The sequence below is a fragment of the Vipera ursinii genome, assembly GCF_947247035.1.
Source record: "Vipera ursinii genome assembly, chromosome: 2".
NCBI classification, from domain to species: Eukaryota; Metazoa; Chordata; class Lepidosauria; order Squamata; family Viperidae; genus Vipera; species Vipera ursinii.
The window spans coordinates 100270136-100296182 of NC_139513.1; the positions used below are offsets into that span (position 1 = coordinate 100270136).

The 26047-nt window shown below is 38.3% G+C and overlaps 1 protein-coding gene across 1 annotated transcript in view; it reads right to left on the bottom strand.

Annotated features, from left to right (window-relative positions):
• DOCK2 (dedicator of cytokinesis 2) overlaps nt 1-26047 on the bottom strand; it is a 341341-nt gene that overhangs the window by 277330 nt on the left and 37964 nt on the right. Inside the window, exons 15-22 of the mRNA XM_083351346.1 lie at nt 17753-17851; nt 14982-15054; nt 14790-14893; nt 10937-11120; nt 10750-10847; nt 2279-2368; nt 1129-1229; nt 490-624 (exon numbers count right to left, since the gene is read on the bottom strand). Of these exons, the coding sequence (XP_083207472.1) occupies nt 490-624; nt 1129-1229; nt 2279-2368; nt 10750-10847; nt 10937-11120; nt 14790-14893; nt 14982-15054; nt 17753-17851 (884 nt within the window). The remainder of the gene's footprint in view (nt 1-489; nt 625-1128; nt 1230-2278; nt 2369-10749; nt 10848-10936; nt 11121-14789; nt 14894-14981; nt 15055-17752; nt 17852-26047) is intronic.

The following is a 26047-nucleotide window of genomic DNA, read 5'->3' on the forward strand; positions in this document are numbered from 1 at the left end:
AGTTAGGTGACAATCCTTAATCAGGTAAGACTAATCTTTAAAAAAAACTAAATAGGATGGATATGGATGAGAGACTGTGAGAAAATTCCAACGCTACACTGAAAAATTGAAAAAAAATGATCACAAAAGATGACAAACACAGTTTCATATTATTGCGAAAAATAATTACATAAATGGGTACATGAACTTGCCGGCATAACAGCCCTGCTCAAGCCTGACATACTTACCATTCTCACCGATAATATACTTGGTGAAACTGTCAACAGAAAATCTCTCCCTCCTAGCACTTTCTAAGTGCTCTGGATCTACAGTTCCCAAACCTCTGAGTCACAATGGCCTTCAGATAGTTTCATACAGCCAAAACTGGCAAACAAAATGGGCAGATCAGGAACTTTAAGAATTATTATCTGGGGGATACCAAGTTGAAGAAAATTATGCTATACCTGTGGAGATTTTATGCCTAAGAAGAAATTTGAATTGAATACTTACTGAGAGAACAAAGTCCTTGACCGAACTATGAACTTGAATACATATTCCAGAGCTTTTAGCGTTCTTAATATAGGTTCACACTGTTGTCCTCTGCTTGAAATATCCAAATAAGTCTTCAGGACTGCCATTAATTTCCTGAAATCAGGAGAACATGTTACACCAATGGAAAAACATCTTTGTCGAATTAAATTTCAAAGTATGCGAGTGCAAATATATGTAGTACATGTTATACGCGGCAGATTTGTTTTGTTTTGTAATTCAAATGCAGGTATTAAAACTCATCACCTGAGGAAAAACCACACTATTACTATTCAACATTATTATTTCTATCTTTCATACAAGATGATCCTGGACGGCAGCCATAATTATTTCATAGAATAATATTACATTACAAGTACAGGGTAAGGTTGAGAACCCTTTGAAACAATTTGCATAGGACCACTATAAATACATTTCTAGTTTTTTTGTCGCATGGAGAATATTTTTGCCAAGATTAGAATGATCCATAGAGAATCAGTATAGAAGAAGTGAGATCTACTCCCTTGTTCCTTTTTCTTCTACATGCATCAAACAGAAAGACAGAATATGATTTAGGGGCTTCCCATATGGACTTCCCCATCAGGATTGTTATATACTTACTTGTAGGCTAAAGTTGCACTGAAATGTTGCTGAATGTAAGCCTCCAGTACAGTATTGAAATGCTGAAATTTTCTATCGGCAATGAGTCCTATTACATAAATCTGTAATACATTAACAGAATAAGGGTTTTCATATGTAAAATATCACTTGGAAATGTTTTTTATTAGGAAGAGGGGAGATGGGTTCCTTCTTTATGAACTCCACTGAATTCAGAATATTGGTGACATTTTAGTGTCTAATTTTGGCAAAGCACTTGGAAAGGGGAAGTGCAGATATTTTCATGCAAGAAATAAAGAAAGAAACAAGAGCCTGTGAGCTCTGCCGTATTAAAAAAAACAGATGGAGCTTAGATTACACTCTTGTGGCTACCATCTTGATTTTTGGACCATACCAAGCACAAAATTGTGAGAGGAAAAATTTGGAGCTCTCCACCTCAGTAGATAGGGATGTAAAGGAAATCCACCCAGCCTGCAGAGGAAATGGATAAATGCCATTGCCAAAAGAGACATGGCAAAAGCTGTATGTTGTAATGAATTAAATATGCTCGCATTTTTTCAGTTCCCGGTCCAAAATTCACACAAAAATGTATTGACTTGCTATGATCAGTCCAAAAGTGAACCTTTATTTGAGAAGCAAGCATCCAAATACAGTATGTCATATAGAAGTATGCAGTTTTAAACATACTTGTTTAAAAATACTAAGAAAAAAATGCATGTGTTTATTTTATGCTTAAAAATATATTATGGAATGTATATGAAATGCGCATAACAAGGAAAGCTGTATTGCAAAATTTCAAATATTTGGGAAAGCTGGAAACAATAGGTGTGGATTTTTCAGATTCACATGGAAAAAAATTAGAACATGGAGAAAAAGAATACGTGAGATTCTACCCAACAAATGGATTAATATCTAAACGTGTGAGGCTCTAATGTGGACTTAATTAATAAATATGTCCTGAAATAGATAATTCTAGTTCTGCATAGACAATTTACCCTGAATACAAGGAGGCTAATTATAGCATGGATGAGAAGTAAAGCCATCATGCTCACTTTGGTGGCGTTATGCTCTCTTGTGTCTTGTTTCTAAAAAAAAATGCAGAATACTAGAAAAGAGCTTACTTGATTGAAAGAGTTGATACAGTAATCCTTACCAAAGCATCAAAGACAAGAATGTCATATGCATCACTATGAGAATGTTCCATCATGATATTAAATAGGGCATCTAAAGTATCCTGGAGGAACTACAGAAAGGGACGAGAAGGAATGAAAAGAACAAGCAAATATGTTAATAGGTTTGGCACTACGACAGGATAAAAATTCTTTGAAAAATATTATGATTTGTCTAAGCGGAAATCATCCCACGTGGCCCCAGGGAAAGTGTTTCACACCTCAAAGAATTCATCCTGATAGCCCTGTCACCTGGAGCTTCACTACGTCTTTGAAGATTTATTTTCATCAGAGCACACATTTAAGTCCAACAAGCACAACCAGGATTATTACGCTGTATTTAATGCTAAGTTTAGCCTCTTAGCTGTGAATTGTCAAAAGGGGACTACAGCATGGCTCCTTAACATTGCTTGAAGCCCACAGCAGTTGTTTTTAACAGTGAACAACTGTGAATGTTCAATAATACTGTTCCCTGCCCAAAGTGGATGGATTTTATAATCAACTGTTTTGTCAGTTTGGTGCGATGGTTAAGGCACCAGGCTAGAAACTAGCAGACTGGGAGTTCTAGTTCTGCTTTAGGCAAGAAGCCAGCTGTGCAATCTTGGGCCAGTTACTTTCTTTCAGTCCTAGGAAAGAGACAATGGCAAACCATTTGTGAAAAACGTCAGGGACTTGTCCAAGCAATCTCAGAGAATCAGATGTGATTGAATGGAAGGGGGGGGGGAAATGCCCCTTGAAACACAACAGTAGGAAATGATAAATCACTCTCTCATCTCTCTGTCTGTATTCTACACCATTATCCATATTCCTCGCCAAACAGGGAAAGAAAAATGAAAATAAAATGAATGCTCCTCTCTCCTTCCCCATAAGTTCAGTTAAATTTTCTTCATTTGGTTATAAGAAGCTTCAATGTAAGAGACAAATTCGCTTGATGCCATTCATCATTATCCCACTCTTTCCTAGTCTTAGGTCCCTCAATAGGTGCATATAATTTAATTTAAATCTGATCATATCTGGGAATCTATGATGGGGAACAGGTGCTTTATTTTAATAGGAATCCTGGGTCCACTTGAATATTCTGCATTGGAAAAAAACAGGTGTCATTAGTACTGCTTAGGAACTTTAATATACCCATTGCCTTTTTCAAATGTTGTGAGTGGTCCAAACAGAATATTTACTTGTCTTTCCATTGACACCAAAGATCCAATAAGTAGGACATTTTGGAAAACCCAAAATAATTTGGATTTATATATTAACTGATTAATACCATTTATATTCAATTATTCTTTGTATTAGGGTCATCAAGGAATCTATGCACAAACACACACAAAATACAGTGACAAACGACCAAATTCAGAAGAGAACAAAATGGTTGTCACAGTGATTGACTTCTTAAGCAGGAGAAAGTCATGAGCGATTAATCGGTCACTGTCAATCTTGTTGACCTTTTGCTATCTATGGAATTAAGATTAATGATCAGTGGTGTGAACACTGGGGTAGAGAGTATTCTTGTCCTACTTATGAGCTCCTCAGTTGCTTCTGTTCAGCCACTTTGTGCCACTGAATGCTGGATAAAGTGAGTTTTTGATCTAGCAGGATTTTTTTTTACAAAATTCCTAAGAAGTGTGGCTTATGGCAACTATAGAATATTTGCCCAGTCAGCACTAGCTTGGGGACTCATCCCAATATATAGAAGATGGAGATTACTTAAAACTTAACTAAATTAAGTTGTTCCACATTATAAAGGAAGGGGTCAACCACATTTGGGGGACAGCTACCAAGAGATTGAGAGGTCTGGAAAACAAAACTTTTTAGCAACAGTAAAAGATTTTGATACATATTTTGATATATATATTGATATATATTTTGATAGATTGGGGAGGGAAAGATAGGAAATCAGTCACGAAATATCTGAAAAGTTCTCAAATGTATGAATGGATTTATTCTCTATTATCCCAGAGGGCAGGACCAAAACCAATGGATTACAACTCCAAGAAAGCATGTTTAGGACTGACACCAGAAGAAATTCCAGCATATAACAGCTTTCAATCCTTGGAACAGCTCCCAAAAAGTAATTAAGTTCTCCTTTATGAAATTTTTCAGGAGCTGGATCGTCATTTGTCAAAAATATTCTCGTGGATCCTGCACTGAGCAGGAGGTTAAAATAGGTAGCCTCTAAGATCCTGTTAAACTTCATGATCTGTTGAGTCTATGAATTTTGGGAACTGCCTGCTGTCCCTCTCAAAAAGGCCTTGACACATAATGATGATTAAGTAGTAAATTGATGTTTGTTTAAAATAAGACATTGTGAGTAATCTATGAAGTCCAAACTTGCTACCCCAAAAAGCACTTATACTGCCTAATATTTCTAAACATTAATTAAAATGTTAAATGTTTGAAATATTATTTTTTAGGGTGAGAAATAAACATTTCAGTGCACAAATATATGAGCCACTGTAGAATAATCTGGCCCAATTTAGTTTGTTCTTTATGCAGTTGGCAGACTGCATAAAGAAAAACAGAAATTAATCCTTGTTCTATTCCTTGGTGATCATGCAGTTCCTCCTCTTTGCAAGGAACTATGCATTAAGAGCCTGATTTTTTTCTTTTAATTCTTTGCAGCATTATAACTTCTACTCAATTTCATAGAAGGAACTCAGTCATGACAATGACAGATTTTACCACTGACTTAAATATTTTCCAAACAAGCTATGATATTCATATAACAAAGAAGGGAATGATCACTGAACGGCTTTTATTATCCTTGCAACCATGAGAACATTTTCTCTGTTTGCTTTTTGTTTTATTTGTACTAACAAAGGCAAGCGGTCTTTCCACCCGGCCTTGATATTCTGCTTACTATGAGTTAATCATGCATTAAAGACTAAAGTCTTGAATCAGGGGATCTGTGATTGTTACAAATGGGCACCCCCAGCATTTTTATAAGTTTGGGAAATGCTAAAGCAGCAGCTCACTGATTCTATTTTAATCAAGGTGAATGTCCCCAAAGAGTACTTGCGTGAAGCTTCTGATCAAGAGAAAATGAGTTATGTTTGCTTTATCACATTAGTGCTACTACTGCTTCTCGAAATAATATTTTGCAGACAGTTACCTTCTTCACTGAGAAAATGGTGCTCAAAATGAGTGTAATGTATTGGGATTTTTACTTGTAATGATTCAAGTGTCTGTTTAAATGCTGCTTAAAAGTTGTGCAATGGTGTGTCTGTGTAACGGTCACTGACTAAGCCAGACTTGCTGTCTCCAAGATGATCGTTGGTAGATTTGGGGTGGGAATGGGTTCCTTTAAACCTATTGGCTGCCACCTAGTGGCCAACCATATAAGTAGCTGCGTAGCAGCCACTGTTTCAGTTCTGTTCCTGTTTACTTCAATAAAGCATGTTCCTGTTTGCAACCTCCGTCTCTCTTATTGCCTGCAAAGAACTGGCAACACAACAATGAGGATGGCAAGGAACACCCAGGTGGCCCTTGTAAGGGTAAAGTAGGGCTCACTTTTCAGTTTAATAAATCAAGTTTAAACACATAACCTTCACTAGCAATAATTGTGGGCCCAATTCAGCATGAAGGCTTCGGAAAGCAAAATGAACTCACAGCTAAAGTGCTCTGTGAGCTATAATCGTTCACAGTGAGTTTCAATTCTTAAAATGCAAGTTAACGTTCCTAGATTCAAGTACTCAATATTGAAAAACAGAATCAGCATTAAAAATTAAAACTAAAGATCCCATAGAAACTGTAAAAACAAAATCTCAGAGGCTAACAGGCAGATAAAATTTATCTAAAATCTTAGATAAAGTCGAGGTACCAGACATAAAATGCCAGAATATATTTACAGACATTTTCCTCTCCATTGAATAAGACCCCTCTACTCTTTCAAAACTATGCATAGCATACCTATGAATATATGCATGGTGATTTCAATAATTGCCCCATGCTGTTCCTGGTTTTGGGAAAATTTCACATGCTGGCAGGCAAATGGCTCTTCAATGATTTTCTTTAGTTGATTGAAAGTATGGTGAAAGAATCTAGTGGAATTAATAGAACCTTTTCTAGCATTACTGATTACTTTTCCCCTCACAATTTGTTCTGGTGCCTCTTCATCAGGTCTGGCTGAGATATAGTGCCCACCTTCAAAAATGTGTTTTGAAAATGTGTTTTAAGCCAGCATTTTCATATTGCATTACAGGAAGCATGTCAAACTCAGAATTCTGAATTTCTGCTTATTATAATTTTGATTTATAAAGATGGATAAGGCCTGGAAAAAACAAAGAAGTTTTCTGAGAACAAGAGTACAAGTAGTTAAAGAGATGCCACCTGTCCAGAGTTTGCAAGAAAAGGAAGGGAGGGAGGGAGGGAGGGAGGGAGGAAGGAAGGAAGGAAGGAAGGAAGGAAGGAAGGAAGGAAGGAAGGAAGGAAGGAAGGAAGGAATCATGATTAAACCTAATAACCCTGATATGCTAAACCAACAACAAACAGGCAAACTTTCTTGAAAAATTGAAGGATCGTTGTCTGTAATTCTTCCTGCCCTGCCCACACTGGAAGGGGACATCTTGTACTGTTTCCTGCTATTCCCAAACTATATAAGAGCCTATCTTTGAGACAGATGGGCAGTTTAGAAATAGGAAATATAAATACATACATAACAAGAAAGGTGTTTTTTTTTCATTCAATTTTTCTGACCAATTCCATGAGAAAAGTCATGGTAGTTATCTTGGCAAGGGTCTTCTCAGAAGTAATAATAATACTGTTTAACAGCACATTAATTCCATTGACAATAATATTACGAAACACAAAACTGGGATACCATATCTCAAGCCAGCGTGGCAAGATAAACCACCTACTATACATGGATGACTTAAAACTGTATGTAAAAAGCCACACTGAACATGAATCAATACCCAATGCAGTTCAACTGTTTAGCAGTGACATCAGAATGGACTTTGGACTTGGAAAATGTGCTATATTATCCATGCAATGAGGAAAAGTGGGAAAAATAAAAGGAATAGAACTGGGAAACGGAAGTATTATGAAAGCACTAGCAAAGGATGATGGTTATAAATACCTAGGCATATTGGAAGCAGATAACATCTTGAATGGAAAAGTCAAAGAGTCAACACAAAGGGAATACATCAGAAGAGTCCGCAAAACACTAAAATCCAAAGCTTAATGCTGGAAATATAATTACATCCATTAATACATGGGCAGTCCCACTGATACGCTACCCAGCTGGAATTATCAAGTGGACATTGGCCAAAATGGAACACCTAGACCGGAAAACGTGTAAACCTTTGAACACGCACCATGCTCTACATCCACCAAATGACATCAACAGATTGTACCTGCCAAGAAGAATAGGGGGCAGATGGCTACTGCAAATCCACCAAACTGTAGAAGAAGAAAAATGAAGTTTGAATGACTATGTGAATCAAAGTACAGAAAAATTGCTGCAGGCTGTGAAAACAGACAGCATTATAAAAATAACAGAAACAAAGGCAGAATATAAGGAAAAATGGCTGGATGACAGATTAAATAGATGGAAAACCAAAGCTTTGCATGGACAGCATTTGAAAAAATATTAAAGGAAAATGTGATAACAACTTGAAATGGGCATGGCTTAAGATGGGAACCATCAAGAAAGAAATGGAAGGCTTAATACTGGCTGATCAAGAACAAACACTACAAACTAATGCCATGAAAGCGATGATACAAAAATCTACTGACAATCCAAATTGCCGACTTTGCAATGACAAAGTTGAAACTGTTTCACATTTAATATGTGAGTGCAGCAAAATCACGCAAACGGATTACAAAGCTAGACATGACCGAGTTGCTAAACTAATGCACTGGGCATTGTGTAAAAAATATGACTTGCCTGTGTCTGAAAAGTCATGGGAACATAGGGTGGAAAAAGTTGTTGAGAATGAGAGGGTGAAGATCTTGTGGGACTTCTGAATACAGACAGATCGCCATTTGGAACACAACACGCCAGATATCACAGTTGTAGAGAACCGAAGCGTACAGTTGATTGATATCGCTGTACTAGGAGATACCAGAGTCGAAGAAAACGAACTGGAAAACAATTACAAAATACCGCGACCTGGCCATCGAAATTGCACGATTATGGATGAAACGTGTAACAGTGATACCCATTGTCATCGGGGCACTGGGAACTATGTCCAAAAACTTTGTAAAATACATCAAGAAATTGCAGCTTCCTGCAATAACTCCAGCAAAGCTACAAAAAAATTGTGCTACTTGGAACATCTTACATTTTAAAGAGATACCTGGTTGATACCTAGGATGCTGGCAGCAACATGTGTCAACCATTAGTGCCAGTCAGTTTGAGTGTTCAGTTGACTGAGGTTCATGTTTAATGAAAATCATCATCATCATCATCATCATCATCATCATCATCATCATCATCATCATCTAGTCTAACCACCTGCTTGGGCAGGAAACCCTATACCATTTCAGACAAATGGTTGTCCAGTCTCTTCTTAAAAACTTCCAGTGTTGGAGCATTCACCACTTCTGGAGGCAGGTTGTTCCACTGATTAATTGTCCTAACTGTCAGGAAGTTTCTCCTTAGTTCTAGGTTGCTTCTCTCCTTGATTAGTTTCCATCCTGAAGCATTCCTTCAGGTGCTTTGGAGAATAGCCTGACTCCCTCTTCCTTGTGGCAGCCCCTGAGATATTGGAACACTGCTATCATGTCACCCCTCACTCTTCTCTTCGTTAAACTAGACATACCCAATTCCAGCAACCGTTCCTCATATGTTTTAGCCTGCAGACCTCTAATCATCTTTCTTGCTCTTCTCTGCACTCTTTCTAGAGTCTCAACATCTTTTTTACATCATGGTGACCAAAACTGGATGCAGTATTCCAAGTGTGGCCTTTACCAAGCAATTGTAAACTGGTATTAATATTTCAAGTGCTCTTGATTCTATCCCTCTGTTAATGCAGCCTAGCACTGTGTTGGCTTTTTGGGCAGCTGCAGCACACTGCTGGCTCATATCTAAGTGATTGTCCACTAGGACTCCGAGATCCCTCTCACAGTTACTACTATTGAGCAAGGTACCACCTATACCAGGGGTCGGCAACTGGGAAAAGGAAAAGAGCCACTCAGAACCGGTTCCATCACACAAACAAAAAAATGGGAGCCGCAAAAAGTGCACGCGTGTGCGTCCACACATGCACATGTGCAAAAAACATTTTGCGCATGCGCACAAAACATGGGAGGCACCTGTGCAGCGACGGGTCTCCCCTTTGGAGAGGTGCGCACGCACCTCCGCCCGAACGGAGTTCTCGGCACTAGTGGCTTTTGTAAAGCAGGAATTGCTTCCAGCGGAGTCTTTTCCCTCTATTTTTTTTTACAATAAGTTTCTCCTCCCTCTCCCCTCCCTCAAAAATAGAGGGACCCGGTCCGAAGCGCTAATTAGAAACATCATTTGAGCAATAAACTTAAACACTTTCGAGCAAATAATGCCTGCGGAAAAGAGAGGGAGCGAGCCAGGAAGCTGGTCCTCGCCTACAGCGGCCGGGCCCCGGTGGCTTTTAAAAGCCCGGGGCCTTGCCGGGAATGGAATTTAGGGTGCCCCATCTATCCCCTCATCCAAGTCATTGATGAAGATGTTGAAGGGCACTGGGTCTAGAACAGAGCCCTGGGGCACCCTAATACACACTTCCCTTTTGGAATTGTATTCTTCCTAGAGCTGAGAGAAAGTGATCGGTCCAAGGTCACCTCAATTTCTAAGTGACAGCTCTAGTATTGCTTGCATAAATTTTGGAAGGAATTTGGGAAATGTAACTTGTTTATTCAGCGAGGAAGCAAGGAACAACACAATGGTTGGATTTATACAACATGTTACTTCACAACAGATTTTCTTTGGTTTTAGCTTAGTATATTGTGGAAATGTGATAACTGACATTTAATTATCATACCCTATTATGAGAACCAGTATACAGTATATTTTTACAATATATTGAATAAACCATATTTTTAAAACCAGTCTAGTGTGTTATGTGAATAATACAAATCTTTGGGTCCAGAAAATAGTATTTTGCTCCCTTAGATATTTTGGGAAATTATTCTGGGTAATTTCCACTTTAGTTGACATTCAGCATACTTCCCATCAATTCATACATTCAGATCAGAGCAAACACATGCACCACTCAGTACAAAATTATAGCTAGAGATTTAATTCAATAATCAACAAACCTTAAAAAAAACAGTTAACTGCCCAAAACAGAATAAAATTCAACCTATTCCACATCTGCTGCCTGAAGTTGCTTTTTTACTCAGCTAACAGTGAAATTAGTTCTGAAAATCTTTATCATGTATTCAGTTCTTGCACCTACAGAAAACAATAAATACACACAAATATCTCAAAGTTCTCACCAAACTGTGATACACAGAAAGCCTTCAATGAAAGAAGATATACCTTCACAATTTCTTCACCATCCACAATCTTCAATTTTTCTAAGTTTTCCTTCAAGAGCTCAGGTTTCATTCGCCACTTCAAAAGGCCCAGTAAACCCACTACAGAAAAGAGAAGGAACATATTCAAGTACAAAAAGGCAGAGAATACTTTTCAAGTACAATATAGAATATTAGAGGTTTTTTTTTACCATTTTGAGTTAGCTTAGTTGAGCAAATGAGAGTTGAAATGGCAAAGGAATCTCTTGAGCTTACAGAGAGCCCTCCGACAATGCTTGAGCTCCGACTTAAGGTTGAGAGTTTAGGCTCTACTTGACCACGGGTTGAAGGGAGGCTCGAGTACATGTTGACATCTTCCATTTTCTTACTATCACCCTTGAAAACAAAGCATTAATGAGATGCACTGACTTCAGATGAAATTAAACAGAACTTCTGTGATTTTGCTGTACTCATCCAGTACAAACTCCTGCTTCCACACTACCAAACATTTCCACATGTTTAAAAATCTGCAGTGAAACATGAGAAAGCAAAGGACGGCAGTTGATAAAGAAAGTGAAAGTACATAAATCCTTGTACATGTTGGAACAATATGTACATCTCCATCCTGGGCCAATCAAGCAATGTCAACAAGGTTCTTTCCTGGTACCTGGATGTTATCAGGAATTGGGGGTGGTGGGTGGTGGTAAGCCTTTGTCTCAACCCTGGCAAAACTTTGTAGCTGTGGATTTTAACTCCAGCCCCCTGCCCTTAGTTCTATCCCTAATTCTTCTTGGGTGTGCACTTTCAAAGTCAAAACTGGTGTGTGTGTGAGTCCTCCTGAACTCACAGTTCTGCTTGAAGAACAGGGGGCAGCTGGAGATGAAGAGGTGGTGCACTTTGTGCAATTTTAGCCTAAACTCTAATTATGCTTCTTTCTGGATTGGGAGAACTTGCTCATGGTAACTCATATTACATTCCATTTGGATGATTGTAATTCACTCTGCGTGAAGCTGCCCAGGATCAGTGTTGAGAAACAGGCTGCCATATAAATTATTTAAATAAATTAAAAAGTATACATTTTAACATATTCAAGTTTTGCAGATAAAGGGGCTTTGCTGTAATGGATTTTCAATGTTTTGCTATATTAAAGTGGAAGTACTCTGAAAAAAGTGAGAAACCACAAGGTTATTAGCTGTTAAAGGACTAAAGGGATTACAACCGGGTTAACTGAAAGACCATGCCAGTACTTGCATTAAACTATTCCACTGGCATATCCATTCTGCATTTGACTCCAAGCAAACCTGCCATATAAAAAGGGATTAAGTAATCAGAATAAAATAAAGTCACACTGTGTAGATTAAAGTAAAACAATTAATTAATCTAAGCTATGGTTTTCCTTTAAAATGCCCAAATTGGACTATAATGCCAGGATCACACTTTAAATTGGATAAGCGAATCAATAGGCAGCAAATGTAAGTAGTACAGAATTATACATACAGTATTACCACATTCACCTTTTCCAATCCCTCTTTAACCAGAGCTGAGTGCAATAATCCAAACTAATCCAAATAATCCAAAAAGGTATATCATTATTGTGAGATCTGTTTTCCCCAGGTAAGCTTTCTGCTCTTCAAGGAAACCTTGAAAATACCCATTAATGAATTATTTCCAAAATGAAACCCCTCTGCTTACATGCATGTTTATGGCCAATAATTTGCCAATAGACTCTAAGGCTATGTGGAGCAGCAATGCTTCACTTAGTATGGTTGACTCCACTCCAGCTGCTGGAGTAAGCTACTTCAAATCAGTGTCTCAGCAGGTTCTGTCTTTACACCCTCTATTAAAAGCATCAAGGCAGGGCATTTTGCTTCAAAGAAAAGTCGGTCAAAAGCAAAGAGCAGATTCAGCACAGCATAGCAGCTTTGTTGTGACATGCAGAAACTGCACACCACTTTGCTCAAAGTGAAACACTTCATCCTTTTTCTTTTTACATGCAGGTTAAGAGTATTCTGTAGAAAGTAATCAGTTGCCAAATCACTGGAAGCCATAGGCTTCGTGGCAGTTGTAATTCCTCTGAAAGAATAAATGTTGCAAACATCAGAAAATTGAGCTAATTGATAGTTGTGTTTGAGTATAGCTGGATTATTATTACTTTTTTGAGAATAAATGTCAGCTGCAGCATTTGCACCTGCCTTGCATGTGCTTGCCTTTTACAGACAAATAAATTCAATCTCCCATCCCAAGTCATTGGATGCAGTTTTGCACTCCAAATTATCTTCTCATGGATGGAAAGGTCAAAACCAGTGCTTTAAATCCCATCTTTAGAGTTTAGACTGAAAGTGGACATAAAAGAGCTTTTCCCAACAATTGTATGCAAATTATGGAATATTCCCTAAAAAGCTCTGCTAGAACTACCTTTGTTATTCTTTCTACTAGTCAATATTTTATTTTCCAAGACTTTCAATGGATCACCTTTTATTATTATTGGCTTCGTCAATGAAACTATTTTGCCATGATACTTTTTTCCAAAATAAACAGGTTTCTTATTCCTATAATTAAAGTCTACAATGGAATACCCTGTGGAACATCTTTCTCCTTGAGATGCAGTTGGCCTGACAATTTTAACCTTCCGGAAAGCTGTAAAAAGGTGGCTTTTGTCTCAAACATTGGGATAGGATGAAGCCAGAGTTGAAAGAGAGTGTTGTGGTTGCATCAAAGGAACCATCTGGGTATGGCACCAAGTTTTGTTGCTGTTTTTATAATAGCTTTTTGCTTTAATATTTTTTTATGTTTTTATACTATGTGTCAAGGTTCTGACTAATGCAACCAAGTGAAACAAAACTCGGAGGCTTGAAGTCTCCTCAAAGCACAGGTTTACTGGATACATAATATCAGCCCAGTCAAGATTGAAACCAATTCTAAAGTTTTCCGCAGAGATTCAAAGTAACTAAAAGTAACAATTCCCTCCCCTCTACTATGCTGTAAATCACACCATCCAATGAAAGTAATTGTCAAGCTTCTTAATTCGTCTTCATTCCTCCTTCCAGCACCTGCGGGAATGACGTTGGTTCCCACAAGAACCGTTCCTTGTTTTGACTAGCATTGTTTCCATTCTCTTCCCCCTTGTTCCCCCCTCCCAATTATGTGTCAAAGATGGCTTCAGCCAGGCTTGTTTCAGAAGTTGACACTGATTGTGAGCTGCCAAGATTTCTGGTTTGAGTTGGGTAGCCAACAAGCATTTTAAATAAATAATGTGATTTTTATTTTTGTGGACTCTCTGCACATAATATTCTATTAATTAATTAATTAATTAAATAAATAAATAAATAAATAAATAAATAAATAGATAAATAGATAAATAAATAAATAAATGTAAGCAAAGAACCACATATATATACTTCCTCTGTAAGCTGCTTATGTAAGCTATGCTGCATTAAAACAGAAAGAGGTCATTAAAAGGAGGAGGAAAAAGACAAAATAGGTCAATTGATCTACTGTCAGCTGCAAAAGTGAACTTTTCTTGATACTTCTGTATGAACTATCAACCAGCTAAAAATGTAGCCCATAAGAAGGTTGACATCATCTTCAGGAGTTAACAGAAAATTTTCACCATTCATTGTCCATCTCATGACTCTGGATTTTCTCAAGATGAACCATGGTTTGTGCATTGATTTGTACAACATGCTGACCCTTAAATCCATGGCTTTTCTCAGCTCTCAGCATTTCTGATATTAAACATCAGCTATTCTGCTGCTGTTTAAGAGAACATCATTTCAAATGCAATAAGCCACTGAGTTTTGGAGAAGGCTTGTAATATCTGCATAATGGACCATTATGGTACTGTAAATATAAGCCAGAGAAAGGGTAAAGAAAGGTAAAAATAAGTTCATACACTGCACATTGTTTGACACCTTACAACACTACAAACCAAATTCAGACAAAGGATATTATGCCAAAGCAACTTTTCTTAGTGTGTACTATGATATTTTAATAGCCTAACAGGAAGTTGCCACTGGATTCAGCACTACCAAATCAATGCAATAAGATAAGATAATAAGAGTGTACCTTTAAAACTGCCAGTTCATGAATGCCATCAAGCAGAGTTGTCCCATCTTCCTTCATTAATTTTACATAGGCCATTGCAAAGTTCTTTTCTCCCTTGTCTTTAGCTGAACAAACCAAAATTTGGTATTAATCGTTTTTACCAACTTATTTAATTTTGCATATTGAAACCAAAGGAAAAAAGAGGTTACTTACACTCCAAAGATGATCGATGTCTAAACATAAAACGCAAATGAATTCTTTGCATATCCTCAATGGGTAAGGCTACCTATTTAAAGAAATAGCATTTGAAACAAACAGCAACTTAACTTAAATAATAAAATCAATGCAAAAAGGATGGAGGAAAACTTTTTGGAACAGGACTGTCAACATTTATCCATAGAAAGGGAACCTGTTATTTTTATCAATGAAAACTCTTGTGTACAGTGATTTTTCAGAGTTTATATTTTATCACATATCTTAGTTTTTTTATTAAAAAAGCTTTACAGATACATTATAAACATAAGACCCACCCCTCCCACACCCCCACCCAATTTCCCCTCTCTCCCCCTCCCCCCCGACTTCCCAGAGCGTAATACAGGGTATTGACCCTAACAATCTTAAACTATAATATGCTAACTAACTATAATAACACTTTAAATCCTATCGCACTTTAACTCTCCTTAAAAGTAACTAAATAATAATCAATCTTATAAATCTAATACTTATTCAAATGCTAAATGAAACTTTTTGGTCCCATATTTATTCTGAATGTAATCAATCCATCTTCTCCATTCCAAGATATATCTTTGTTGCGAATGGTCTTTCAAATATGCTGAAATTTTTGCCATTTCTGCCAGGTTCTAAACTTTTAAAGTCCATTCTTCTATAGTAGGCAAATCCTCCTTCTTCCAATATTGCGCTACCAAAAGTCTTGCTGCCGTTATTAAATTCAACATCAATTTAGTTTCTATAGCAGTACAGTCTATAGTAATACCCAGCAAAAATAATTGTGGAGAAAACTTTATCTTTTTCTTAAATATCTTCTGCATATTCCACCAAATTTTAATCCAAAAAGCTTTAACTTTTTTACAAGTCCACCATATATGATAATACGTTGCATCATCACAACCACACCTCCAGCATTTAGGCTGATAATTTGGATACATACATGCCAATTTCTTAGGATCTAAATGCCATCTATAAAACATCTTATAAAAATTCTCTCTTAAATTTTGTGCCTGTGTAAATTTTACATTTCTGACCCAGATTGTTTCCCAAGTATCCATCGTTATTGGTTCTTGAATATTCTGGGCACATTTTATCATACAATCTTTAACAATTTCCGTTTCTGAGTCTATTTCTATCAATGCATTATATATCCTTCTTATATGTGCAGGACTTTGATCTCTAATTTGTTTAACCAAATTTTCATCTACTATGGAAATACCAATTTTCTGATCCTGTTTCCATCTAGCTTGTAACTGCCCATACCGAAACCAAGTTTGTACTATCTTTTCTTCTTTTAAAATATTAAATGGCTTTAATTGCCATACATTTCTTTCCAATCTAAGAATTTCTTTATATGTAATCACATCATGCTTAAATCCCACATTTATATTTTCTATCGCATGTTTAGGTATTGCCCAAATTAGTTTTTTTTAGTAAGTATAAATCACTACTTATCTGAATATGGCTCAGAAGGATTTTTACATTTCATAGTGAACTTGTATTTAAAGGTAGTCCTAAATTTATTATCACCATTGGGATTGGATTTCCATTGTTAAGTAAGTCAGTCATTAAGTGAGTTGGCCCAATTTCACAACTATTTTTTGCTGATTTGTTAAGTGAATCACAAGATTGTTAAGTGAATCCGGCCTCCCCCACTGACTTTGCTTGTCAACAGCTGGTTGGGAAAGTCACAAATGGTGATCACATGATCCTGGGACACTGCAACCATCATAAAAACGTGCTGGTTGTCACGCACCTGAACACTGATCAAGTGACTATTGGCACACAGAGACAGCCATAAGTGTGAGGATCAGTCATAAGTCACATTTTTCAGTGCCATCGTAACCTTGAATAGTCACTAAGTGAATGAACATAAATTGAGGACTACCTGTATTGCATTCATAATTATATATCTATATCTCCGATTTGCCACTGAAAATGACCATATAACTAATGTATTTTGCTTTGTTGACTAAATTCCAACTTCGTGTATCATCTTCCAATACAAATATTACATTTGCTGTTCTTTTTATCAGAGAATGACTGTTAGGGCTGGGCTGAAAACTACATCAGACTGTGGAATTAGATGATCCAAAAGCTATTTAAGGAGAAAAATGAATGTTTCACTATAAACTTTAGTTAAATTTCTATTATATGGGATCCGTTACAAAATGATTCTTATTCTGGATCCAGAAATCTTTGAAGTCACAGGAAATTAATTTGTTTTACCATTCTTGAAGATATTTAAATATGTTCTCTATAGTCTTCTGTTTTTAACAGAAACAGGTTTCCAATACGCTTTCTCAGTAGTTTTCAGTCATCTGAAGTTATTTGCATCACATGTTCTCTAGAATTTTCTCGTTACCCATTATATAAAAAGTACAGTAATGTCCACTACTTTGTTCACCTAAGAATTGGGATATACTGTATATCAGTTCTGCATTTTATTAATTTCTTCAACTTTTGATATTATATTTATATTTTTTACATTGTATTGATACTGCCCTAGTGAAATAAAACATATATACAACAAACTATATCATTATAATCATTGTTTTCATTTTCATGTAGTCGGTCTTGTAGGATTGAAGGCAGTTATTTGAATAGTTCTAAAAATCATTTTAATGCATACCCAAACATTCTGAAGCTTGGGTTTCTAGGCTCTGTTTCTCAGAAATCCTCACTTAGCAAAATCAGCAATATTAATAGATTGCCTTAAGATTTTAAATAGAGAGATCTCTGCTACTTTTTTGTACCTTTAATGTCTCCATCCAACGGGGTTGTTTGACTTGATAGTAGACAACTGACTTGTATTCATTCACAGGCTTGTCTCCAGCCCCTAAGCAAATCACATTCTGTCCAAAACAGAAAAATGAAGAGAAGATACTACTTCCTAGTTCTTATGGTTGTATCATTTTTATCACCAATATATTTTTCCATTCATATCTATTATAATCCTTGAGATTAGTTTCTTATTCTAGAAAGGGAATAATCTAAACATGTACTGTACAGTCTATAGCATTATTTTCCAACCATAGGAACTTCTGGATGGTAGGACTACAAAGCTGAGAATTCTACATCCAGCATGGCTGTTGATGAAAATTCTAGGACTTAGTCCACACAGCCTGGAAGTTGTCAACGTTGGGGGATCTTGTCTAGAGGGCAGATAACTGAAAAGGATGAGATTAAGTAAAATTATTCAGCTACTCAGAACCCATTGCAGATGAACTCTTATAGGACCACCCACTTGCCTTTGATCTCCTGGCTTACTTTTTATTTGTTAGTGGGTAGTTGTAACTCTGTTGTGAGTCTCCTAGTGTTTCACATGCTGTGTCAAGGTACATGGGGAAAGTTTTAAAAGGTGCTAATTAAAATTACTCCTTCCGTTCCAGGCCATAGGATTGGGTGCTGCAAATCCCATAAAAGTTGGCATTCCCTGATCCCTGAGAGAGGTTTAACTAACTAATTTTTAAAAACTGAAGCAAAGTTTTGCCCCATTTAACAACCTTTCTTGACAGAGTTGTTAAGTGAATCACTGCAGTTGTTATGTTAGTAACATAGTTCTTAAGTGAATCTGGCTTCCCCATTGACTGTGCTTATCAGAAGTTTCCATAAGATGGTCACGACCCCGGGACACTGCAACCGTCATAAATATGAACCAGTTGTCAGGCGCCCAAATTTTAATCATGTCACCACAGGAATGCTGCAAGTGTGAAAAATGGACATAAGTCACTTTTTTAAAGTGCCATTTTAACTCTGAACAGTCACTAAATGAACTATTGTAAGTCTAGGACTATCTGCATTATACAACTATGGGTGTCTGTGTGAGAGAAAGTATTTGCTAAAAAAGAAAATACTAAAACACAATTGCCCACTATTCCAATGAGGAGGGGAAAAGAAAAATAGAAGGTAGTAAAATAAAAGTGGGTATTCCGCTACTGCCATCCCACCAAAGAACTCATACAGGAGGTAGAAAGAGAGACAACTCCCAAAATACACAAAGAGAGGGATTAAATCTAATGACGCTAAAGCTCGAAATGAGTTGGGATTGGCAAAGAATATCAAAATAGATCCCCCTTCCTTTTGAACAGGAAGAAAACAGAATGGGCGTGTGTGCGCCGGAAGTCCAGTGGAGATGGCAAAATGTTAGCAGGCAAGAAGCACTAGATAAGAGTAGAATAACTCAGCTCCCCACTTTTTGTCTTAGTCCTCTCCGAGGAAAGTGCACACGTTCCACGAGAAATATGGATCGAAGCGGCTTATGATACGCTGATGAGCAAGCTAATTAGGTGTGAGCTGGATGGCATGACTATTAAGTGGAGACATTGTTGGGCTTGAAAATCATACTCGGAGAATACTCCCTGAGTGTTTTCTCACCATCCTGGAGCAAAATACAGAGTGGAGTGCTGCATGGTTCAAGGCTGCTGACTCTATGCTTCAGCATTTTCATTAATTAATTAATTAAATAATGGCAAATGAGATGACAGTGGGTGAGAGAGGTAAAGCCCAGAAGGCAGAAGTAAAATTATAAACTGTCACAATGAGTTAGAGAAACGGACTGAAAATCATAAAACGGAATTTAACGAGGCAATTGCAGAATTCTTCAGTTAAAAGACAGGCATCACGCAAATGGCTACAGGTGGCCCTCGATTTACAAGAGTTTATTTAGTGACCATTCAAAGTTACAATGGCCCCCCAAAAATGTGACTTATGACCATTTCTCACACTTATGACCAGTGCATCATTTCCCCGTGGTCAAAATTCAGATGCTTGGCAATGGATTCATGTTTATAAGGGGTTGCAGTGTCTTGGGGTCATGCGATCAGCTTTTGCAGCCTTCTGCAACATCAATGGGGAAGACACTTTCACTGAACAGCCGTGTTAATAGCTTAAGAACTGCAATGATTCACTTAAGAACGGTTGTAAGAAAGTTCCTAAAATGGGGCAAAACTCACTGAACAAATGTTTCACTTAGCAACATAAATGTTGGGTTTAAATGTGGGCGTAACTCAAAAACTACCTGTGTAAAATGGGGAATACCAGGCTAAGCAATAAAGTTGTTGGGGGGAAAAAACTGAGGAATGAGTTTTGAGTATAGAATGAATATGAGTCTGTAGCATATGGCAGTTGCAGTTTTAGGCTGCATGAAAACGAGTCCAGTTTCTAAACTACAGGGAATTCCCACTTGTGATCCACCTACGGATCTCTCCACTTCCTTGAATGTTGGATCTTGATCTAGATATGACAATTTTAGGAAGGGTGGAGAGCAATGAGAATATGTTCAAAAAGGGACGATGAAAATGATTAGGCGTTAGAAATTAAATCCTATGAAAAGAAATCGAAGGACCTGGAAATGTTTAGCTTAGTGAACAAAAGATGCCGGAGGGAGATTATAGCACTGTTCAAATACATGAAAGGATGGTACGTGGACAATAGCCAGGAATTGTTCCTTCTTGCCAGAGAACAGGACGCAGAATAATAGATTCAAGTTACAAGAAAGCAGAGAGTCCTTTAATATTACAAGAAAGGATTGAATCGACAATGGAAGGATTTAGTCAGAGATGTGGTGGGTTTCCCTCCACGTGATGCTTTTGAGAAAAGATTAGACAGTTGCTGTTATGGTACTTCAGTTTGAATTTTTATACGAAACAGGTAACGGAGGATAGCCTAAATGATATTCCCAAGCTTTGTGATTCTTTAATTTCTTTCTGTGCTCAAGAATTCTGAGAAGGTAATGTGACAAGCACAACTATTTTGATTAGTGGCAGCTTCAGCGCCGACACTGCAAACAAAGAAATAAAATATAAAATTGAATAAAAATCTCCAGGGAAAGCAAAGAATGAATAGCCTTTCACAAAAGTTGTCAATCCTGTTGAGTCCAATCTAGAGCAAGTAGATGATTTCACAAATAGAAGAAAAAGAAGCCATTCCTGTTATCTAGTAAAATGGGCCTACTTCTCTTTCTGTCTTGGAAGAGTAACTAGCCTATCATGACAAAGCAAAAAAAAAAAAAAAATCACCTATATTTTTCTAAAATTCTCTCAAACCTGCTACCAGGCTCATTTAATGCTAATGGAAATGGACAGAATGGCATCAGCGTTCATGGGCATACAGACTAGGAAGATATTAAGAGGTGAGAAAAATTAGACACTATAATGTGTAAGGGTCTTGGCAGTTACAAAATTAACATCCTATTCTTTCTTCCTCTTCTTTTAACAGTGCTTCAAAAAGTGTTTATGTGTAGGTATGAATATGTAGGTATGTTTGTATAAGTGTCTGGATAGACATTCAGACAGACAGACAGAAAGACAGAATTTCCCCAACCTATTATTTTTAGATGGTATCATTTTTTTGTGTTTTGGATTTGTATAATTTTATATTTTATATGTATCCCTTTCTCCAAGAGACATTACTGAAGATGGGGAGCCACATAAGCATTCTAAATACATAAATAAACACATTCATACAGATTTGGTGATGGAGGAATCTCCATAATTGCTTTCAATTGGAAAGGATTTTTATGTATGTTGATCACTTGTGGGGGTATCATTTAAACCCAGGTTCATGTTCATTTGGGCTTGCTGCTAGTGTACCTTTCACCTAGTCGCATAGCAGCAGCCCTGCCTGAGCTTCTCGACATCCTCTCGGGGTTGGTGATTGAGTTCCCCAGATTTATGATTTTGGGTGACTTCAATCTGCCATCCCTGGGGGGATCATCTGAGTTAGCTCGGGAGTTCATGGCTTCCATGATGGCCATGGACCTGATGCAAGTAATTCAGGGCCCGACTCATGGGGGGGGTCACATGCTCGATTTGATTTTTCTATCTGGCCGGTGGTTAGATGATCTGGGTGGGGGTTTCCCAATTGTTACGCCCCTGTCATGGACCGATCATCATCTCCTGTGGCTTTTGCCACTCCCCATTGTGGGGTTGTTCAACCAACTAGATGCTTCTGCCCTAGGCGCTCAATGGACCCTGAGCAGTTCCAGGCGGCGCTTGGGTCCCCACCTGCCGCCTTAGTTCACAGCTCGGCCGATGTCTTAGTGGAAGCCTGGGAAGAGGCAGCCACGGAGGCACTCGACCAAGTTGTACCCTTGCGGCCCCTGACCCGGTGCAGATTCCAGTAGGCTCCGTGGTTTTCCACGGAGCTCCGGGAGATGAAGCATCAGAGACGGGGCCTAGAGAGCTGTTGGAGGTCCAGCCGGTCTGAATCCAACCGATTGCAACTAAGGTCCTCTACGAGGTCTTATCTCGCAGCGATGAGGATGGCGGGGTCTAACTACTTTGTTACCCTCATTGCGTCCGCAGATAATCGTCCGGCTGCCCTGTTTAGGGTGACTCGCTCCCTCCTTAATCAGGAGATGAGGGAGGAGCCTTTGCAGGGTCGAGGCGAGGAGTTTAGCCAACATCTGTCGGACAAAATCGCTCAGATCCGGACCAGTTTGGACTCCAACTGGGCAGAGTCTGACGGTGAGGACATGGGTGGTTTTGGTAATGTCATCTGGGAGGAGTTCGATCCTGTGTCTCTGGAAGAGGTGGACAGGATTATGGGGAAGCTGAGCTCCATCACATGTTTATTGGACCCGTGCCCTTCCTGGCTGGTTTATTCGGCTCGGGAGGGGACATGAGGCTGGCTTCAGGCAGTGATAACTGCTTCTTTGAGTGAGGGCAGTTTCCCCGCTGCCTTGAAGGAGGCGGTGGTGAGACCCCTCCTCAAGAAGTCTGCCTTGGACCCAGCTGTTTTAAACAACTATCGTCCGGTCTCCAACCTTCGCTTTCTTGTGAAGGTTGTTGAGAGCATGGTGGCACATCAGCTTCCTTTGTTCCTGGAGGAAGCTGATTATCTGGACCCGTACCAATCGGGCTTCAGGCCCGGGTACAGCACGGAGACGGCATTGGTCACGCTGGTGAATGATCTCTGGCGGGCTCGGGACAGGGGTTGTTCCTCTGTCCTAGTCCTATTAGACCTCTCAGCGGCTTTTGATACCATCGACCATGGTATCTTACTGCGGCGTCTCAGGGGGTTGGGAGTGGGAGACACCGTTTTACGGTGGTTCTCCTCCTACCTCCTGGGACGTTCGGAGTCGGTGTTGGCAGGAGGGCAGAGGTTGCCTCAAGGCCTCTTACTTGTGGAGTTCCTCAGGGGTTGGTCCTCTCGCCTCTCCTGTTCAACATCTATATGAAGCCGCTGGGTGAGATCATTCGTGGTTTTGGGGTTGGGTATCATCAATATGCTGATGATACCCAGCTTTTCATCTCTACCCCAAACCACCCCAGTGATGCCCTCGATGTGATGTCCCATTGCCTGGAGGCGGTTCGGGTCTGGATGGGGAGGAACAGGCTTCAGCTCAACCCCGACAAGACTGGGTGGTTGTATGTGCCGGCATCTCAGGAAATTCAGATTATTCCATCTCTAACCATGGGGGGTGAGATATTAACCCCCGTAGATAGGGCTCGCAATTTGGGTGTCCTCCTAGATTCACAGCTCTTCTTGGAAGATCATATCGGAGCTGTGACTAGGAGGGCCTTCACCCAGGTTCGCCTGGTGCGCCAGTTGCGGCCCTATCTGGACCGAGATGTCTTGGGTACAGTCACTCATGCACTCGTGACCTCCCGTTTGGACTACTGCAATGCTCTCTACATGGGGCTGCCCTTGAGGACTACTCGGAGGCTTCAGCTGGTGCAGAATGTAGCCGCGCGAGTGGTGGTGGGGGTTTCCCGATACTCCCATGTAACACCTCTACTCCGCGAGCTGCATTGGCTTCCGGTTGCCCTCCAGGTAAGATTCAAGGTGCTGGTAATGACCTATAAAGCCCTAAATGGCATGGGTCCAGATTACTTATGGGAGCACCTGCTGCCGGCATCAACTTCCCTTCGTCCAGTGCGCTCCCACAGAGAGGGCCTCCTTAGGGTGCCGTTGGTCAAAGAGTGTCGACTGGCGGCCCCCAGGGGGAGGGCGTTCTCTGTGGGCATGCCAGACCTTTGAAACTGTTTAACGGTTGAGCTCCGGATGGCTCCTGACCTTCGCTCCTTCCGACGTGATCTAAAAACATGCTTATTTGAACAAGCCGTCCTGGTCTGATGGGTTTGGGGTATTTTAATATTAATATTAATTGTATTATTTTTATTGTTATTGGGCTGCACTATTTAATTCCTTTTAACTTTTGTATATTGTATTTTTATTGTATTTGCCCTGTACACCGCCCTGAGTCCTTCGAGAGAAGGGCGGTATAGAAATTAAATTATTATTATTATTATTATTATTATTATTATTATTATTATTATTATTATTATTATTATTATTATTATTATTATTATTATTATTATTTATTTGGGATAAATAAACTCAGTGGTATTTTTTTTTTTATTTTTGCATCATGTAGCTATTCTTTTCAAATGCCTTCTTAATTTCTTCCTTCCCATTTCAATCAATTCTGTTCATTCCATAGGAAATTCCCTGGAAATTTAACATTGCAAGAAGGTAATTATTTTCAAACTTTCCCGTGGAAAGAATTGTTGGCTGATTATGGGTGTTATTTTTGCACCTCTTCTCACTTTACAATTTTCTGTTAAATTAATTTTTTTATCACATCAGAAGCATCTGTAACTGAGCCAACACTGCACATCAAAAATGCATGAAGTTTGTATTAATTTGAATGGACAGCAAAGGAAGAAATAAGTACATTGCATTTGATAAATAAATTACTCTTAAAATATCATCTTTCATCATATTTGAAACTTTGTGTGCCCAACATGCAGTATGCAGGCCGCATGCACCTCTGTACACCTAGAAATGTGGTGTCAAGATAATAAAAAATAAAAACATTAATAATATTAAAAAATAAAAGAAGTTTGCTATTTATATACGTTAACTATATTTGCATCTGGCCCAAGAAAATTCCTTCTCACTCAATGAGGCCCACGCAAGCCAAAAGGTTGGCCAATTATACTTTAGATCAAGAGTTAGATTTGAGATACAGTCATGAATCTTTACTAATGCTTCAAAAGAAATCTTTCAATTTAAACACATTCTGCTTCCACCTTACATGGTTTAAGTTTTTTAACAGATTTAAACAATTAGAAGACATCCATGGTCCCTTCCAGCTCTGTTATTCTATTCTATTCTATTCTATTCTATTCTATTCTATTCTATTCTATTCTATTCTATTCTATTCTATTCTATTCTATTCTATTCTATTCTATTCTATTCTATTCTATTCTAAACAAAAATAAGTAGCAAAAGAATCAGTAAAAGTAGAATATCAAGAAAAGTGTGCATCATCAGCATAGTATGTTTGATCGGTAGAAGTGAGTCTTATTGGGGCCTCAACATGTTTGTTTTATTTTGTTTAATGTCTTATTTTACAATTCCATTGGGCTTTTATTCTTCTTCACTGCCCACAGTTTGTTCTGGTAGATTGACAGCCATATAAATCTCTTTAATAAACATACAATAAAATAAATAGTCATATTACAATGCTGCCTATGCATTAATAATTTTAATATGCTCTTTGGAAGTAAAGCCGTTGCTTTCCTTTAATAGTTGTTGCTTAAGCAAAAGCAAGAATTTTACAACATATTTATATGTTTTAATCTTCAGACATCAAAAAAAAGCTAACCCAAGGAATACTAAGTAAAAGGACAAAATATTATTATGCTCTATCCTTGAACATTTTTCATCACTTTTCATCTCCTGGAAATTGTTCTCTGACACAGTCACTTTAGCCTGCATGTTACCAGTGGGAAAAGAGGAAAGCATGAGCTTCCTTTCATTAACATGTAGGGAGGATTAGAAAACTGTTACCTGATGTGGAGGTCTTTCAAAATAATAACACAAGGTAGAAGCTTTTGACTATTAGACCTATGCAAAACTTCAAAGAGGTGCTTGACTTTGACAAAGCTTTCAACAGTACACCTTCTCAAACTGCTTTGTAATGGTTTCCTCTCAATCCGACATTCATGTGATTACTAGAGTGATGTGGCAGCATGATCTCCTCCAATTTAGATCCTGGTAATATTATCTCTTTATTAACGTTTATGGGCTCATTTTAA